Below are 19,308 nucleotides of genomic sequence, written 5' to 3'. Positions count from 1 at the left end.
GTCGTGGGGCTCGTTTCACCGTACGTCGCCATGCTGGTCATTGCGTGGGAGGGGTGCAGGAGCCATTCAGATATCACTCACCACTGAAATGATTCACGGCCCCAAGTCAAACTCGGGCCACCGGTTTCATCGTGCAGTGCGCTTTGGACTCCTGTGCAACTGCTCCATCACCTCCCCTTATTGTTGCTACAGTCCTGTGATTTATTCGTTTTACAATATTATTTTAGTTGTCCACATTGTATTGAAATGTATATTTTTTGTTCTTAATGTAGAGGAATTTTTTACTATTTTAACGTTTATTAGGCTTCACTTGTGCTTAATGGATATTAATTTCTCCACTGTATGTGTCGCTCCTTGACTGGCAGGCTAGCCAGCGGGCTGGTTAGCGGACTGTGTTGTTGTTTGTGAGCAGGTGAGCGGGCAGATGAACTCGCGGGTTCGCCAGCGAGGGTCACCGTGTTTACCGTGTGTGTTGTGTGCCGTACGTGCCGTGTGTGGCGTCCATCCACGGCGGGCCCTCTCCTGCGAGCAGAGGTCGCAAACGGGTTTTGATTCCTTACCCCTACCCGTACCCGGCCGCACCAGGGTCGCAAATGGGTACGGGTACCCGTTCCCTACCCGAAATTAGTGACAAAGGGTTACTCACCAGTGACTCACGGCCTACCCGTACCCGTACCCGGCCGCACCAGGGCCGCAAACGGCTACCCGTACCCGGCCGGGCACGGGTAGCCGGGTATCGGGTACCCGGTTGCGACCTCTGCCTGCGAGGGGCTGCTGCGTTTCGGCAGTCACGCCGTGCTTCAGGAGAGCAGCGCGCGGCGGCACGCACGCCAATTGTCTCCGCCGTGACCACCCCATCCTCTCTCTCGCCGTTTGTCATTTCTCTCCACGTGAGTCGCAGCCGTCGTGTGTTTACTGCTAAACTATTCTTTGTTAGTTCTATGTTCTTATGAGATATATACACACACAAAGATCCCCCCGTGTAGCCTTAACAGACTGTTGGGGCAAGTGTTGTCAGTGAGCACCTAATGAAGGCCGGCACGGCATACGAGGGTGTGGGTGGTTAACACCAGACCCTGCCACCATCGTCTCCCTCATGGCGATGTTTACGTATCGCATCAGATACTTATTTGAGGCTGAGTCGACCTAGGGGAGGCCCAGGACTGGCTCAAAGAATTGTCACTGCTGTTGGCCGTGAGCGGGAATCCAACCCGGGCCGCCGGGTTGGTAGCGTAGCGTTCAACCGCCGCATTACCACTACTCTGCTGCTCCCCACGACATATATAATGTATACACACACACACCCACACCAAAACTAAAATTGTACTTTTTCAGGACAGTGCGCAATGGTCGTGCTATGGGCATTCTGGCGCCCACCATAGTAATGTGGAATTTCCACCCCTGGCTCAGGGCCACCAATGAGCGTGTGCGGTGCCATGGAGACACTCTCCCTTTACACGTAATCTTTCACTTAATTCCACGCCACCCGTGACCATCTGGTTCTAGGCAGTGCATTCCACTTATTTATAATTTAGCTTTCAGTTTGTTTATCACATCAGGATGCCATGGTTCGACTCCCTGAGCCGCAGGCATTTCCCTCTTGCATCTAAAAAAAAATGTTTAAAAAAAATCACAACAAAACCCACCTCTTGTGTGAATATATTTGTTCCACATGTGAAGTAGGCACAGTCGCTTCGCTTCTTCCTCTTTCAAAGCCAGAAGTCCTCATTGTAGCACGAGATTGTCCGCTCAGATATCGTCTCTGTCTCCACGACCGTCCGTTCTGTTCCCCTTCTCTAATTCACCGCCACTGTCTCCGTATCTACCGTTCACTGTTTCAGCGATTTGTTTATTTTACCAGGTAAGGCCCACTGAGCTACATAACTCGTTCTCGGAAGCGACCTGGCCACAAATGACAGCTCAACCAAGTTGCTTATCACGTGGAAATTTATAGCAAAAATATTAAGAACACATTTTGATTCTAAATGTGGAGGGGAAATCCCGGAGAATCCGGAGAAAATCCACGCGACCACGGGGAGAGAGACACGCAAACTCCAAATATACAGCAGGCGTCAGGGTAGGGATGAAACCCACGACCTCCTGCATACCAGGCGAGGTAGTTGACATCTCCTAGCCACCGCATCCCCTCCCACCTCACCCTCGGCCATTCTCTACTCCTCCTGCCCAGCCACAGATGGCATCTCCACAAACTCTACATCTTAAAATATATTATTCTTATTCGTCATGGGATGTAAATATATGAACAACTTTTTTAGTCTAGAATGTATTCTAGACGTTCTAAAGTTCATGAAAAACGCATTCAATAACTGTAACGTGTGTTTGTATGTATGTATGTGTGTGTGCGTGCGTGCTGGCGTATAACATGACACGAGAATACATTTGTTCCGGAAAGGTATTGAGACAAAGCGTTAGGGGTCATCGTTGTGAGGATCGTGTCGGACAGATGGACCTTGAGACCAAGTCAGATTCATCTGTTACGTCGGGTTTCCCAGGGAGCAAGGCTGACAGAGTGTGGCAAGAATTACTCATTTGTTCCTCTGAAGGATAGAGATAGCGTATCCTCCAGACTCGACAACACACTTATCCCCGTCCTTTGTGGTAAAGCAAAAGTTGGGAGTGTTGCAAATGAACAAAGACAGTGGACGACTTTGTCGTCTCTATGCGAGTCTTTGGGCCTACGTGAGTCTGTGGGTCTCTGCGAGTCTACACAATACAATGTAGATATTACGCAGCGTCAAACATGTGACCTCGTATCACGGTCCGGCTACGCACGGTGCGAAAGAAGTTCCAACAGCATACGAAAGAGGCAGCCAGTCATGGGCAGAGTTAAAAAGATCGTCGGCACGTATTTAAACAGGCGGCAGAACGTCTCCCAACAGTGTGGAGCGGCTGCATTTGTCACGTTTGTATGCCCATTCGTTTATTCAATTGCGAATTAAATTTGATAAAAGTCGTGAGCGGAGGTGGTGCCCTGCTTGGTGAGCTTACCGCGTAGAAACGGCTGCTGGTATGGCGAGAAAGTCTCGAAGATGCTGTTGGACGCCATGGCGGGGTGACACCGGGATCTCGGCTCCTCTAGGCGGGGCAAGTCGTCTTGCGCTGCAGAAAGGTGGAAAGAAATAAGATAAAACATTTTAAATGCAACCCTCGCAAATTTAGGCTCCCGACCCATTTGCCCAACCACACGGGTCCGAGTGAAGTCGAAACATCTCCCCGCGCTCAAACGAGAATTGGGCAGCGCTCCGAGCCACTGCTTAAAATTCCACATTCCTTGTCGTGGGGGCCACGCACGGTTTCTCCACAAGACAACAACCCACTGGTAAAGGTTCCACGTAGTTCACCCCCCAATTAGACCCGTGGCCCCCACACCTCTTGTAAGTTCTTATCGTCAAGTCGAAAAATGTTGGTTGAAGGTGGCAGGACAAAGTTGAGTCTGATAATAGCGATGGGTGTCGCAGGTTGTCACACTGCAGGGCTCACCTTATCTTAATCCAAGGCACTTTACAACGATTATACGTTTTTACGCAATTTGATAGTGGTTGAAATAAAGAGTGGGGTTTATTCAAAACGGTGGTGGAGTCATGGTCAGAATCAGAATCTGTATTTGCACCCGACAATACGAAGCACGGCCCGAAAACAGGTCGAGGGGCGATGCGTCCAGCTTCGTTTCCACCCGGCGACGTTTTGTTCTTTATCCCTTTCACGGCGCTGCCGTTGTCGAAAACCACATCCGTCGATCCCAAGCACAAACACTTATTTTATTCACCGGCCCCTGCCACACTGCGACTGCATCGTCGACCTTTGACCTACGTTCGGGCGCGCAGGATTCCTTGTTCGCGGTCATTTCATTTGTTTTATTTTATTCTCAGGGGCACAAGAGCTACGTTGCACTCGAGACATAGGTCACATTCAAGCCCACAAGGCTTGGGAAGGGGGGGGGGGTTTGGGGGTACCCATTATCGCAAACATTTACCCGCAAGGATAAAAGCGTGACGGCACAAGCTCGTGACAGCGAGACGCCTCTGCCAACATCGCGGACCGTCCGCGATCACTTTAGCTCCACCCCCGCTGGCATGCTCGCCCGCTTGTTCGCTCACTCACTCGCTCACCCGCTCGCTCTCTCACCCGCTCGCCCGTTCGCTCTCTCACCCGCTCGCTCTCTCACCATCCACTCGCTTACCACTCACTTACCACTCACTCGCTTACCACTCACTCACTCGCTTACCACTCACTCGCTTACCACTCACTCACTCGCTTACCACTCACTCGCTTACCACTCACTCGCTTACCACTCACTCGCTTACCACTCACTCGCACAAGCAGGGATGGTGTCTCGGCAAGTTTTGGGGATCGGATGAGATTACCACCAACGGCGCCTCCACTGCGAGCAGTGTTCATTTTGTAAACAAAATTTGCGATGAACATCTTATAACATTAACGCATTTACAATTTTATGTTTACGTTGGCTACGTGCACTTTAAGGCCGTCGCGTGAAGTGTGGAAGGCTCGCGAGCGAGCCCGCGAGCGGGAGGTCACGGGTTAACCAACCGAAACGATTGGCCAGTGGTGGCACACGCGGCACCGATGCCGACGAGTGTACGCGTATCGCCGAGCTCGACGCCGACCGCTGCTCACCGGCGAGCGAAGCGCCACTGGCCGAGACGAGATGAAATGAACGAGTCTCAATGTAGACGCACGCCACGATAATATCTCGTCACACCTTAGGACACTGCGGTGCAACAGGGACAGAGCAAACGAGATTTACCGGGTTCAATGTTTGTGTGAGTTGATAATATTGTGGGGGGGGTAGGAGGTGAATTGCCTCCCCCTCACATTCATATCTAACAATACAGCGGTGTAAGATTTCGACCGCTTAGTCAGCGAGACTTAAGAGACTGAAGACTTTGACTGGAATTCCACGTGCTTTTGTCGACGCGACTAAGAACGAGTCTTAAACGGAACATGCCAGCCGACTCAACGCGCGGGTTTTCCGGAGCCGATCTCGAGACTCTTAAGTGGCTATTGGAATGGTGGAGGGTTTCTGGACATCGTGAATACCCCACCACGCCGCTCGGCATCGGACGCTCGCGAGATGAAAATAAAGTCAACAGCAGTTGTCCCGTTGGCTCTGCTCATCCCGACCATAGCAATGTGGAATTTCCACCACGAGCTGGAGAGTGCCTCCCGGTGCCCGCTCGAGGACGAAGGCCACTCCGTTTTGGATCGTGTCGCACATTTACCGGCTAAACGCAGATTACAATTGAATATAAAACCACAGCGGTGAGTAATATATCATCGTTGACATCGTAATCATGTGCAAATAGCCCACGAACACAACTGCGCGCCAGAGAATGAAACCGCCGCACGACGAGCTTGCACTCGCAAATTAAGTCTCCAAAGTGTTAACAGCTGACACCAAGCTCCGGTAATGACACACCGCGAGGATTAGCCGGCGTCGGTGGAAAGTGACTGACCCGTCAACTCCAAACAAGACAGCCTCTAGCCCCCCCCTCTCCCCCTAGCCCCCCCACTCCTTCTCACCACTCCTCCTTTTCACCACTCCTCACCACCACTCCTTCTCACCACACACCTTCGTATGAACTCCGTCGGCCTATCTGGTGGAGGTGTGTGTGTGTGTGTGCGTGTGTGTGGTCCCTTCCGATTTTAGGAAGCCACTGGAGTGATGCACTTTTAAATAATCTAGATTGAAAAGAATTCCTTTAGAACGGATTTTTGTGTTTAGTTTGTTGTCCTGCACCTCCAAACATCACGGTTGGCTACGTACGGTGCGAAGAAGTTTATACATATATACACACACATCCGTGCCAGTGTCCATCACCAACACCGAACATCGTCAACTCTGATTGGCAGCAGACGGTGACCACATCGTCACACACACCACCACCACAATAACACCGATATACGGGCCCCGCAGATTCTGCCCATCGACTCGCCTACCCAGTCACGTGCTAACCCACTCACTCAATCATTCATTTATTCAACCACCCACTCACTTTTACTTACCCGCACTGATCTACTCGTTTGTTCACTCACTCAATCACTCACCCATCCACTAATTCACTCAGCCACCCACCCACTCAAACATTCACCCACTCATTTACTCACTCACCCATCTACGTGAAACTCCGGGATATGTCACAGTTCCACAGTGGTCAATTAAATTGCGCAAATGTTCCTGAATGCTTACCAAACATAACCATAGCACCTTTCTTACGGTCAACTTGGAAGTATGAGATTGGTGTGAATACCAAATACGTCCATGCCTATCATCACCTGGTGACTGCAATCACAATGCTAAAACAGTCCATTCGTATCTTCAATTGCATTTGGCATATATCCTTGTTTGTTTACATATTTAGGTACCAAAGTCACCCTATATTTGATTAATTATGTTAAATGTTTCTCTGGCTTTTGTAATGTGCTCCGTGTTCAACCTGGAGGTTATCTGCCCCAGCCGATTTGTGCTGCAGGATAATTTATATTTTGGCCATTATTTTCAATTCCTCATTGGGTGTGTTTGTTGAACTTCTTTTGCACCGTACGTAGCCAACCGTGATAATTGTTCCGATTTTTTTTCTTTTCTCATTGTTGTGACCCGGATCGCTCTTGCAAATGCAAATTGTTGTCATCATCCGGGTTAAACAAAACACGTTCCTTCGGAGTGGGCAGGTGGGAACTTGGTTGGACAGCGCATTCGTGCTCGACAGACAGACAAATAATCCCTGGTGGGCAGTGTGGAACCTGTTGTTCCTACCTGCAATAAACTTAAACTTGCTATGGCCGTGCAGGTCAGCAGCTTTGTCAGCAGCAGGAGCAGCGGCAGCATTGGCAGCGGCAGTGGCCGCAGGAGCAGGAGTGGCAGCAGCAGTGGCAGCAGCGGTAGCAGCAGTGCCAGCAGCAGTGGTAATGGCATCATCAGCGGCAGTAGCAGTGGCAGCAGTGCCAGCAGCAGTGCCAGCAGCAGTGCCAGCAGCAGTGCCAGCATCAGCAGTGGCATCAGCAGCGGTAGCAGCAGGAGTGGCAGCAGCTAAAGCAGCTGCAGCAGCTGCAACAGTGGCAGCAGCAGCAGGGGCAATGATAGGTGCGTGCTAGAACAACAAGAGGCACCTTACGAAACAAGCGGCGAGTGAGTGGCAGGCAGAGAGATATTTTTTCTGCAACGCCAAACGGCCGGTTTGAGAAGCTCTCATTTCCTCCGAGCGGCGCTGGCAGAAGTGACACTATCTGCGCCGCACACGTGCATCCGAAACCGAGCCGCGAGAACTTCTGCCTCGTAAATATCAACGCTCGGGCCACGCTCACGACTGCAGATGTCAAATTATTAGTTTAAAGCGGCCACGATTAAAAACGTAGCCTTGCAGATACCCCCCCCCCCCCCGTTCTCACCGTGAAAAATCTCCAATGGGCAGAGAATCAAATTTGCTTGAATAAAAGCTGTTCTCGTGTTTTAATGAAAACGCTGAGCGCCACAAAGTACGACTCTCAACTCACAGTGAAATTTTGAAATGAAGAAATATTTATTTTAGAGGAACAAGATTTATATTTATAAAATCTTCTATTTTATAACAGTCTGCGAGGCCGAGTGTTTAATTTTAGTGATGACATGACCCTCTTTGTGCAGAAGTACATTTCCAAATTCATGAAAGCTGGGAAAGAGTTGAGTTTTAGTGAAAACAAAGAACTGACTATATAAGCCCTTCTCTAGCTCTAGCTGGCCTGGTGGCTCAGCGGGGGAGCGAACGGCTCGCAACGAGAAGGTTTCGAGTTCAAACCCTGGTTGGGGTGGCGGGTGACTCGGCCCATCATCCCTCCACCGTCAATAATAATTGAAGTACCGCTTACTGGAGAAGCCAACGGTGGTTGCCCTATGGATAAACACGCCTCCACCATAGGAGTGCGGGGAATGCCCTCCGCCACTGGCTCTGCAGGGCTCTAAACAAAGAGACGAGCATATTCTTAGGATTTTTTTGGTAAAGTCACGTAGGTAAAAAAATAAAAATAAAAATTTTAAAAATTATTATTTTATTTTACTTTCATTAATTTTAATTTATTTACCTACGTGACTTTACCGAAAAAAAAACCTAAGAATATGAATCCTTGCAGTCACGAAAGCTTCAAATCTAAAGAGACGAGCGCCAATGCCTCATTTGAGTGGCAAATCACTTTGACTTCTCTTCACTTGGTCCGGGAGAGGTGAACTCGCGTGCGATCGCGTAAGCACAACGCCCATCGCCGGTGCTGCCGCGGCCGTTGACCGAGCCACGAAGGCGGCGATTGAACCCGACACAGCGGCAGATGCCGAGGCAAAAAATATTTGACATTTAATGCTGTGCCAATGACATAGCCCTCAATTTGGCTAGTTTCGTTTAGGTTTTTTTGGAACGATTTTTTGGCGCCTTTTGTACAACATGAAAGTATTTATTTTACGATTTGCATTCGACGCTGGGGCGGGTTTTTTTCTTCGACTCCGTTATGTAAAGCAATGGTCGATTACTGCGCCTGGGAAATTACATCTAGGATGATAGCTAAAATCGCGGATCGTTATTTATTTATTATTATTCCCACGCCGCAGCCAAAACCGTCGACTGGCAGCGAATACGATCACATCTGGGACGACGTGCCCGGCAGGACGCTCCTGGAAATTTGTCTTGAGACACATTTGGGAGCTTTTTTTTTTTTCCTGCATAAGCATTCTTACTCTGCAACGATTACCAACGTTTATAAATGATCTCTGTACAAATAATTATGGGATTTCATGTGATGTCAAAAGAAAACCTCTCAGCGTGCCTGTGTAGTTGATATATTCATCATTATTGTAATTGAACTTTGTTTACGCGCACAATGATATCATACATCATGTATCCCCAGGAGTGTTTAACATTTCCATACATTGTATATAAAAAAAATAATCTGCACAAAACATGCGAATTTGCAAACATAGACACACACACACACATATACAGAGATTAATTTAAGTCCCAGCGACGATCTAGAAGGGCTGCAAATCTAAAATGTGGCACAACTATGGTCGTAAATAAAACTAAAATGAATGAAAAAAATACTTTTGTGGTATCTGTGTAGTGCACTGAGGAAGGACATTTGCCCGAAACGTCTGTGATTATTCACTTTCAGGGCCACGGCGTTGCGTCGAGTTTTTTTTGCGTATTATTTGCACAAGTACGTCCGTACGTATGTTGAACTTCTTTTGCACTGCACGTAGCCAACCGTGCACATATGCACCACGCAAATGCGGCAGCAGTAGTAGTATCACCAAATCTGTTTGCTATAAATAGACAACATAATCTAAAAGCCGCAACGTTTATATTTACACCCCGCCCCAAGAAAACTACGACCCGGAGGTTTCACCGCTTCCACTCGCAGAGCAGCGACAGCCTTGAAGTTCAAAGTCGCTTGATGTCTGAGGCCAAATACTTGAAGCCGGTACGTGCGGTCGTTACCAACAGCGGACAGACGGAGTGTGCCCATAAAGCCGCTAGAAAGCGAGCAAAGCTTGCTACCGGGTTCGTGCTGTGGACGTAGCGTGCGTGCACATTGTGTGTGTGCGCGTCTCCCATGTGCTTGCCAACGGTGTTTGCGGCCGGTGATGACTTCACTGCACACAGCCATTGAGTCCATCTAATTTTGAAAGCGTGGTTTAAGTTTGCAGATGTGAAATACAGGGAAAAACATTAGCCAGATGTGTCCCAAATGGATCTTTTTTTTTTAACCATCTCAAAAACCATTATGAAACAGCCTCAATGTTACTGTATAGTACGCGTAAAGATATGCAACGCATTTATATAATTCGTGCATGTTTGAATAGATTCTAGGTGCCGTGTGCATTGTTTGCGCGCGTGTGTATGTAGTGCGGCGATTAGCGCGCTTGCGCTCCGAACCCGGCCACTCGAGTTCGATTCCCGCTCACGACCAACACCAGTGACGATTATCTGAACCGGTCCGTGGCCTCCCCTAGGTCGACTCAGCCTCAAATGAGGACCTGGTGCCGTGTGTCAATATCGCCACGGCGGCCGGGGTGGTGCTGGCCACCCACCCTCTCGTGTGCCGTGCCGGCCTTCGTAGGTGCTCGCTCACAGCACTTGCCCCAACAGTCTGTTATGGCTATATGGGGGATCTTTGTCTTTGTACGTACAAGCAGTGCAGTGGTTAGTGGACTGGGCTACAAACCCAGCGAGCTGAATTTAATCATGCCACAGCTAACATCGGTATTAAATATCTAGTCCTGAGTAAGCTGGAGATCGAAGCAGAATATATATTTTTATGATATTAATAATTTAAGCGCGTAATGCACACAAAATGAGTGCATTGTGTAGACATCAGCTCTGGGGAGACAAAGGCGGTCGAGCGTGGTTGTATATTCGTGTGTCATGCCAGCCTTCATCGGTGCTCGCTAACAGCACTTACCCCAACAGCCTCTGAAGGCTACAGGGCAGATGGTTATCATTGTTTTATTGTTTTTTGCATAAATCTAAGAGGTACTTTAGTACATTAAATGTGTTTTAAGATTACCGTGTACAGTTCAAACGTTATTCTATTGAGGATAGAGAATATTGTATTTTACATTGCAATATACACAGAAGATGACTGTTGTTACTATGTATATACAATGGATATTTACAGTGAACATTTTCAGTGGCTTGAACGCGTACAATACTTGTCAGTCCACTGCTGGATGAATGCCTCCCCACACCGTGTCGGCAATGGGGGCTTCTTTAGACCATACTTCACCGCAACGGTCAGTGCGTATTGGAGAAGGCGGTAGGTTGGGGCGGGGGGGCACAACCGCTGATGTTCGCCTGAGCCGCGAATTCCAGCTCAGGTCAGCCGATTGACAGCGCAGCGCAATAAACCAAAAACTAATCGCTAAACTTTTTTTTTTTACCAGGTAAGGCCCCACTCTGAGCTCTATGGCTCTCTTTTCTAAGCGACCTGGCTATCACAAATGATAGCTCAACGAAGCGGCCTATCGTGCAGAAATGTATTGGAGGGGAAAACACCGGAGGACCCCGAGAAAAATCCACGTGGCCACGGGGAGAACGTGCCAACTCCAAACCTACGGGCGTCAGTGTCGGGATTCGTCGCTCTGTCTCCCCAGGGGACGTCCTCTCGGACGCGTTCCGTCTCTTGGCTGCCACTCCGTTACATAGTCTCGAGCGTCGGCCGCCATCGTCCCACCCAAGCCAAATTACTTTTCTTTGAATTACGTCTCTTAACTTGCCCACGTTCTCTCATCGATGTGGCTCCTCTTTCTTGCTCTCGGTGTAATCCCAGGCAAGCATCTCTCCACGGTTGCGTTGGGTAAATTCACATTTTAGCTTGGCGTAATGTTCTCTCTCCATTGGCGGGTCCTTCTCAAACGAACACCTTCACGCTCGTCAATCGCGAAAATTAAATCTGCAACGTGGACTTAGATTTACGAATTTGCGAATACTGTACGTGCGCGATTTGGCGCTCACTTAAAGTTAACTATTGTGACAGCGCGGACAAAAACATGCACAATTTGTAATTGAATTTGGGGTAAAATTATGTTTAATATTTAAGATTTCATTGTTACGTCGCAGAAAGCGCGACAGACGGCGCATGGCTTGGCCGTGAATTGATAATGGCCGACCATGACGGTTTATTATTTGCACTGATTGAAATGTGCTCACGTTTTTATAATGGGACATATTTTGGCATATTTACCGAATTATGCAAGGCGTAAAAGTGACATTTTATTTCACTCCGCCAACCTGAACCGCAAAGAAAACAATCACGGAGCTCTTAACCAACGTGCGTTTGCAGATAATAAACTAAAACAATCTACTGTAATTATAAACGGAATACTTTTTTTAAAGGGCAGCGGATTCGGCAATAGCAACATTAAATCTGCTCCGTTTACAATGTTCCCCAGATTATAAAGCACCCTTTCTCCCGTGCATTTTAACAACAAAAAGGTAGGGGTGCGTCCTATGGTCTGTTAGGTGTTATGATCCGGGGAATACGGTATACAGTAAATCCTTGGATTGCGAGTAACTTGGTCTGCGAGTGTTTTGCAAGACGAGCAAATTTTTTAAGTAAATATTAATTTGATAAACGAGCGAGGTCTTGCAATACGAGTAGTACGTATATACGCTTTGTCTGCCGAGCGTCACGTGATCACAACTGATATACGAGTGCTTTGATATACGAGTGCTTTGAATTACAAGCACGTTTCCGGAACGAATTATGCTCGCAATCCAAGGTTTTACTGTAGATATATATATTTAAAATTCTCATACATTTTGGCCAACAACTTGAAGCGATTTTCAATGGCTTGGTTCAGGCCACGGCGCCACGTTAGTGAGATATTAACTCCCTCGCCTGGTATGCAGGAGGTCGTGGGTTCGATCCCAACCCTGATGCCTGCATATTTGGAGTTTGCGTGTTCTCCCCGCAGTCGCGTATATTTTTCTCCATTGTACAATTTTTCCCTCCACACTTGGAAACGTGCTTTTAGAGTATTTGTCTGCTATAAATTTGCACGCGATAAGCCACTTCATTTGTGGCCATGGTAATTTCTGAAAACGAGCTAGAACATTGCTCGGTGGACCTTACCTGCTAAAATAAAAACTAGTTTAGTTTAAATAGTTTAATTTCGACCATCTGGGGTGAAGACACCCGCTCGGGGGAGAGTGAATCTGCATCGTGCCACAGACTCAGGATACCCACCGCCCCTTCCCCTGCCGTGCAAAGCGGACGACGCGACCATCGATTAAGCCCCTTGAGAAGGTTTCAATCGGAGAACGGGGAACAAAAAAGAAATATGCCGCGGCCAGCTCTGAAGGGTTCGAGGCAGCCTGGCCCGACTTCCTAAATAAACCCACGTGGCCACTGGAAAATGCACGTGTACAAACGTTGCATTAATTTGTTCCATCTGAATTTACGCTTAAATGCAATTTTCGTGAAAGCGTCGTTCGTCGGTAACATTTGTACGTTTAATTAATTTGCGTTGTACCGAGTTTTCTCAGTTCCCCCAGCACGTCTCATCTGCGTCTCAGTCGTGCCCCACTTGTGTAACCGTATAAATAATGAAAAAAGTAAGGCTTTTATAACGTCGCTAAAATATCGCTTCCTTAAAATTGTAAAGGGGAAAAAAAAATGCGCGCGCAAATCCACATACACACCACACACATTTCGATTTAAAGCTTTCGTAACTGCAGAGATTCATCTTCTTGGTTCTTTCGGTAAAGTCACGTAGAATGGAAATAATAAAATAATAAAAATAAAGCATCTCACGCGCGAGTATCTCGCACTTTTTGCAAACAGTCGCGTTCTAAAATGCCCGTACAGTGTCACTCTGAAAAGTGTCGCTTCCTTAAAATTGTAACAAAACAAACCCCCGCACACAAACGAGACGACGCACGATCTCTCTTCTCCACCGTTACTTTTTTTTTATCCCAGTCTTGTTACCATAATTCTAACACCCTTTTACAAAGGGGCGCTGCGGTGGCGAGATGTTAACTGCCTCGCCTGGTATGCGCTCGGTCGTGTGTTTTATCCCGACCCTGACGCCTGCTGTGTATTTTTAATTTGCATGTTCTCGCCCTGGTTGTGTGGATTTTATCTCCCGGGTCCTCCGGGTTTTCCCTCTACACTTAGAATCAACATCACGCGATTAGAGTATTTGGCTGCTTTAAATTTTCACGTGATAAGCCACTTTGTTGAGCTATCATTTGTGGCTAGATCGCTTCTGAAAAAATAACTATACAGCTCAGTTGGCCTTACCTGGTATAATTTTTTTTTCTTATCTTCATTTTAAAGCCTCTCAAAATGTTGCTTCCTTAAATTTTGACAAAACATTTTTTTCTAAAAAAATCCGACTCATGCAAACCAACACAATGCGCACTCCCTCTTCTCTCCACCTTGGGTTTTCGCATTAACTAGTTACTGTTACGCATCTTTTACAAGCCGCCTCTACGACTCCTCGAAAAATTGAGCTTCCTTTAAAACTGGAACGAAACGACCAAGAAAAAACCCGCACGTACACCCAACGCACGCACCCACGCACGCTCACCCTCCTTTGGCGAAATCGCCGTAAGACGACGCTTTATATATCCAAAAACAAAAACCGCCATGCGCAAGCACCACGTGAAAAGCGGTCAGAGAAGCGTCGCATTGGCCGCGCGCGCTCGGTGGTTTGCGTGCACTCACCGTAGGGCCGCGCCTGTGGTCGCTCCGCTTATCTCGTGGTTGCCCGGCGGGGTGGCCCGGTCCCCAGTGCAAGCGCCGGTCTCGTGCCGCCCCAGCAACCGCAAAGCATCGACCGAACCGCCCGCGATGAGCTGTGACGGTCACCGCCCGCCCGCCCGCCCGCCCTGACCGACCCACGGAAAGTCAAACGACCTCCGCCCTTCCAAACTGATCCAAAATAGCAACAACCAAAAAACGGACGTGTGGTTTTCGAGGCTTTTGAAGGAGCTGGACGACTTCAAAAGAGTTCCCAAAAAAATGAAACTTCTGACGTCTCGACAAAGTTCTCGGTTACCTCGAAAGGGCAGCAAACGAGACGTCGCCAAGACACCGATTTGTTTTTTTTTCCGCGCTGGCAGCAGACCTGGCTCAACCCGTGCGTTGCGGCTTGGTGTGGCAGGAGCGCAAGGTGGATTTGTCCCAATTGAAGAAATGTTTCGTGGTTTGGGGACTCCACGACGGCCCTTCGCACGGTTCTCGTTTGGCTTTTCTCGGTCTCGAAGCTCTCTCCCCCTGTCCTGTGTCTATTGCTCGCTCGCTCGCTCGCTCTCTCCGTCTCGCCCACCGCTATAATCTAAAATTGCCTCGCTCGCAGGCAAGGGAGAGAGGGGCGTGTGGTTGAGAGTGGATCCTGATGGAAGAGACCGTGGCTAGCTGCTCCCGCTTTGTGGTTCACTGGCGGTTTTGCGTTTGCACGCGCTGCCAACCTAACCTCAAAAAGCCACCGCCTCGGAGCCATTGGACGGTTGTTGGCCACGTGACCTCTGTGACATCGTGGCCGCAATCCACTCCCACCAGCTCTGTGAGCTGTGAGGCTACACCCACACACACACCCCCCCTCACAGCCCCCCCACCACCACACTCCTGCCACAACGCACTCTTGTGACCCAAAATACGTGACCCCCCCCCCCCCCCAAAAAAAAAAACAGGGAGGAGATTTTTCAGGACGCCAGTTGAGCGAGGCTCAGCCGGGTCGCGTCGCTCGGACGTGCACGGCGGACGCTTCGGCAATTTCAAATCCGCAATCGAGATTTCGGGTGTTTGACGAATGAACGTGGGGGGGGGTTTGGGGTTGGGGGTTGGGGGGGGTCAGGATTAATTCAGCGTAACTTTGAAAGGCTGTTGTCCTGCGCCTGAAGCATCCGCGCGATCAAATTAATTTATTTTATGAGCAAACGTAGCGCCGTACTTGGTCGAGGTTGAATTGTCACGCTCCGCAGAGTTGCAACAAATATTTTAAAGTTGCTACCATTTTTTTTGCCTTCTTCTGGCGTGGGTTGAGTCAGGAATGACAGAGGCGTGTGCTTCCCATGTTTGTAAAGGCCAACCCGTCCGCTGCAGCGAGGCACAAACCATATGCCCGACAATCCCACTCTGGTTGCAATAAGTGAAGGAGTGTGAATGTGATCTGGCTTATTCTGGACTTTGATCAAAGCGCATTTAAATTCCTATACGTCATTGATTTCACATGCGCACGAGGTTTGCTTTATGTTTACATCCGTCGCATTTTACTTTAAGAAAACTCACGTGATTATTGTGTGTGTAATCGTATACCGAGTACATAATACACACCAACGCACGCACGGCGGTATTATGTTATGTGATAATGATTTACAGGCATCTGTCACATCTGCTGCTAGATGGAGTCTCTCCCCAAGACGTCGCCATCTCTCACAATCCCTCGCCCCCCCCTCCTCTCTCTCTCTCTCTTTGGGAGCCACCTCCTTTCTCAAAGACGTCAACGATCGTGGTATTCCTTCCATGGAGCTCCAGCCACGATGTTTACTCAACAACTTGGCATTCGCTACTCTCTTCACCAGTTTGCGTCAAGTCGCTCAAATAGATTTTGTGCTTTTAATTCGCTGCCTCCCCCGGCTTCTTGTTGTGCCTCTAATGTTCCCAGTCACAATCCGACAGTGTAGTAATTTACCGATCGCCTACGCGGAAGAGCTAACTTCATCGCTCCGTCTCCCCAGTGGAAGCTCTGTTGGGCACGTCCCATTCCTTGTTTGCCACTCGGTTACTCATCCTTGACCGTCGGCCCTGCCCAAGCCCATTGGCGTTTATTCAAAGTTGATTTCACGATAATTTACTGAATCGCCTGCTGGATGAATATAGCCATGGAGGTTCATTTGACTGCCGTTCAGCGCCCTGGTTCAACGCCGGCTGGTGACGGGCGTCGTGGTTGGGCGTCCAGGACGGCTTCGGATTGCACTCAACGCTCACCGCTAAGCCACGGCTGGGAATCAAACTCAGGTGGCCGGTTTTGTAGCGCCACCGCTCTTCCACGTTATTTTATTCGTGCGTGCTAAATTCTAAACTAAAAATGTAATAAAATGAATTAACGTTTTTAGGCCCCGGGCAAATTACCGTTCCCCGTGGAAAATGCAGCGGTTCAATTGAAAGAACTGTACTTGCCGTGCAATGAGATGCGCGTTTAAAAAGTTGACGCAAGATCCAGCGAAGGTACCGTGTGACACGCAATCTGTTGTTCAAAGAACGACTCCCTAAACTGCTTGTGGATTCGTGATTTTCAGCTCGCAAATGTCTTAAACCTCCCCCGTGTCCCTTTACATCTCTGCAGCATTAGTCCACATGTAGTATATCGTCATCATTGTCATCGTCGTCATTGGCCATGGCCAATCCACTGCTGGATGAAGACCTCCGCAAAGTCACCACCACCTCTCCAGACTTGGTGATACTTTCCTAGTACAGTAGTAGAAATAATAATAATGGTGGTGACGATGAGGATCATGATTCTGCATTGTGTAGTCTACATCATTAGAAATGTATATTTGTATAATGACTCCAGTTCTGGGATAGTGGTTCATGCAGGTCACTGTGCACCTGGCGTTGACCTGAGTTCAATTCCTGGCCATAGCTACATCAGTGCTTACCCAACCTTACCAACACACTGACCAGTGTAGTGAAGTATGGTCAAACAACCCTCCATCGCTGACATGGTATGGGAAGCCCATCGTGCGGCAGCGGATTGACAAAGTCTGCCAATAATATGATAGCTTTTAAATTCATCATCAGCCAACATCAATGCACTGCTGGATGAAGGCCTCCGCAAGCCACCGTCATCTCTCGCGATCCGGCGACGTAACAATCGGCACGCGAGCCGATGTCGCCGCTCCGTCTCCTCCCCCCCCCCGGTGCCGCTGGACGCGTCGCGACACCACGACGCTGTCGTCGCTCCAAACCTTTTTCGATCACAGACATTTCCGCTCATCCTCACAGCAGCAGCAGCAGCAGCCGGCTTTTGACTCAGCCATCGAACAAAGGCGGCGGTCACCGCATCGTCATCGCGCGCTTTCAGATGCGCTTCTGCGGCTGTCTGGAACGCTCTTCCTTCCGATTTTCACTGGAGCTATGCACTCTTAAATTATCTCGATTGGAAACACATTTCTTTAGAACAGTTTTTTTGTGTTTAGTTTGTTGTCCTTCCCCCGCACCTCCGATTAGCATGTTTGGCTACGTACGGTACTCAAGAATTTCAACGTTACACGCGTACATTTCCTTTCACCTGTTCCGTTTGGAGGTGAGTTTAACCCGGTGCCATTTGACATCCTCTGTGTCAATTGAGTGCAAGCAGCACAAGCTCTCGGTTGTGCTCTTTTCCGTGCCCCCCCCCCTTGCCCCCACCTCTGCAACATTTACATGCGCTCACTTTCGCCAAACACAATCGCGTATCCATTTGGACTTTCATTGATTGAACTCCCCAGGAATACACAGAAGCCTTTTACAGCAAACATTGCATTAGCAGGGCCAGCACCAGCACCACCACCACCACCAGCACCACTACTGCCATCAGCACGGCTGCGCCCAGCTCTATTCATCATATCTCCCATCAATTATTAATCGGCATTGCAGGCCGAGCGAGCACCTTGGTGTATTTACCGATTAGCCGTGCGTTCTGTGTGTGTGTGTGTTCGTGTGTTGTTTTTGGCCGGGTCGCTATCGCCACTCGGCGTTTGGACCCGCGTGTAATTTATTGCGATGTCACAAATTACGGGCGAGCGTTCTCTTTTTTTTTTACAGCTTTGGGTGGGGGGGGGGGATTTGTTGATCGCCCAGCCGGCCTCGCGCACTCGCGCGTAAGAGGGCAGTCACCGGCGATTGCCCAGCCACTCGGGGGTGTTATTTTATGATTTCAGTAGCACGCTTATCTCAAGCAGTTTGTACTTTATGGTTTTATAAAGCCAAAGAAAATAGCCCGAGATAATGTTTTTTAATTGATAGAGGTGAAGGTGCGCGTGAGGGAGCGGTCCCTTTCCACCGTCTCCCTCACATCTCTTTAGAACTCCTCTTTGTGTTTAGTTTGTTGTCCTTTCACCGCACCTCCGATTAGCACGATTAGCACGATTGGCTACGTACGGTGCGAAAGAAGTTCAACAATACGCACACAACAGCGCAGCCGTCACATTGCTCGCTCACGCCACTGCCGGCGAAATTTCTTCCACTAGAGGCAGCTCTAGAAAGCCTCTCTGGAGGAGAAATTTGGCCTACTCTTCCACGCTGACCAGATTTCCTGGAAAATAAAACTCAACTATTTTTTTACTTTGCCAGGCAAGGCCCACTGAGCTATAGAGATCTTTTTTCAGAAGCGACCTGGCCACAAATGATAGGTCAACGAAGTGGCTCATCACGTGGAAATTTATAGCAGCCAAATACTCTAAACGCGCGACGTTGATTCTAAATGTGGAGGGTAAGACCGGAGGACCCGGAGAAAAATCCACGCGACCACGGGGAGAGAGACACGCAAACTCCAAAAATATACAGCAGCAGGCGTCAGGGTCGGGATTGAACCCACGACCTCCTGTATACCAGGCGTGGTCGTTAACATCTCACCCTCATACTTTAACGACACCACACGTGACCTGCCGATTGACAAATCTGGGTGCGTCCAATGTGTACAGCTGGCTGGACAGGAGTATGGGGGTATTTTAAGAAACTTTCACCGTTGCCTGAACTGGCATGCTGGGAGATCAAAGCAGTAGAGTTTGGATCAAAGTTCCAGCATGCTAACCACAC

At 48.8% G+C, this 19,308-nt stretch overlaps 1 protein-coding gene and 1 long non-coding RNA gene across 7 annotated transcripts in view; one reads left to right on the top strand and one right to left on the bottom strand.

Annotated features, from left to right (window-relative positions):
• Nucleotides 1-14,370, bottom strand: part of LOC144734218 (runt-related transcription factor 1-like) — a 138,025-nt gene extending 123,655 nt beyond the window's left edge. For all 5 annotated transcript variants that reach the window (XM_078616334.1, XM_078616336.1, XM_078616335.1 and 2 more), the window contains exons 1-2: nucleotides 14,233-14,370; nucleotides 3,010-3,120 (exon numbers count right to left, since the gene is read on the bottom strand). In XM_078616334.1, coding sequence (XP_078472460.1) covers nucleotides 3,010-3,067 — 58 coding nt within the window. In that variant the 5' untranslated portion in view covers nucleotides 3,068-3,120; nucleotides 14,233-14,370. The remainder of the gene's footprint in view (nucleotides 1-3,009; nucleotides 3,121-14,232) is intronic.
• LOC144734220 (uncharacterized) overlaps nucleotides 1-19,308 on the top strand; it is an 88,439-nt gene that overhangs the window by 47,325 nt on the left and 21,806 nt on the right. The window lies entirely within an intron of this gene.

Source organism: Lampetra planeri, chromosome 50, assembly GCF_965212315.1.
Source record: "Lampetra planeri chromosome 50, kcLamPlan1.2.h2, whole genome shotgun sequence".
NCBI lineage: Eukaryota > Metazoa > Chordata > Hyperoartia > Petromyzontiformes > Petromyzontidae > Lampetra > Lampetra planeri.
The sequence above is the reverse complement of the archived record's forward strand: the minus strand, read 5'-3'. Positions and strand labels throughout refer to the sequence as shown.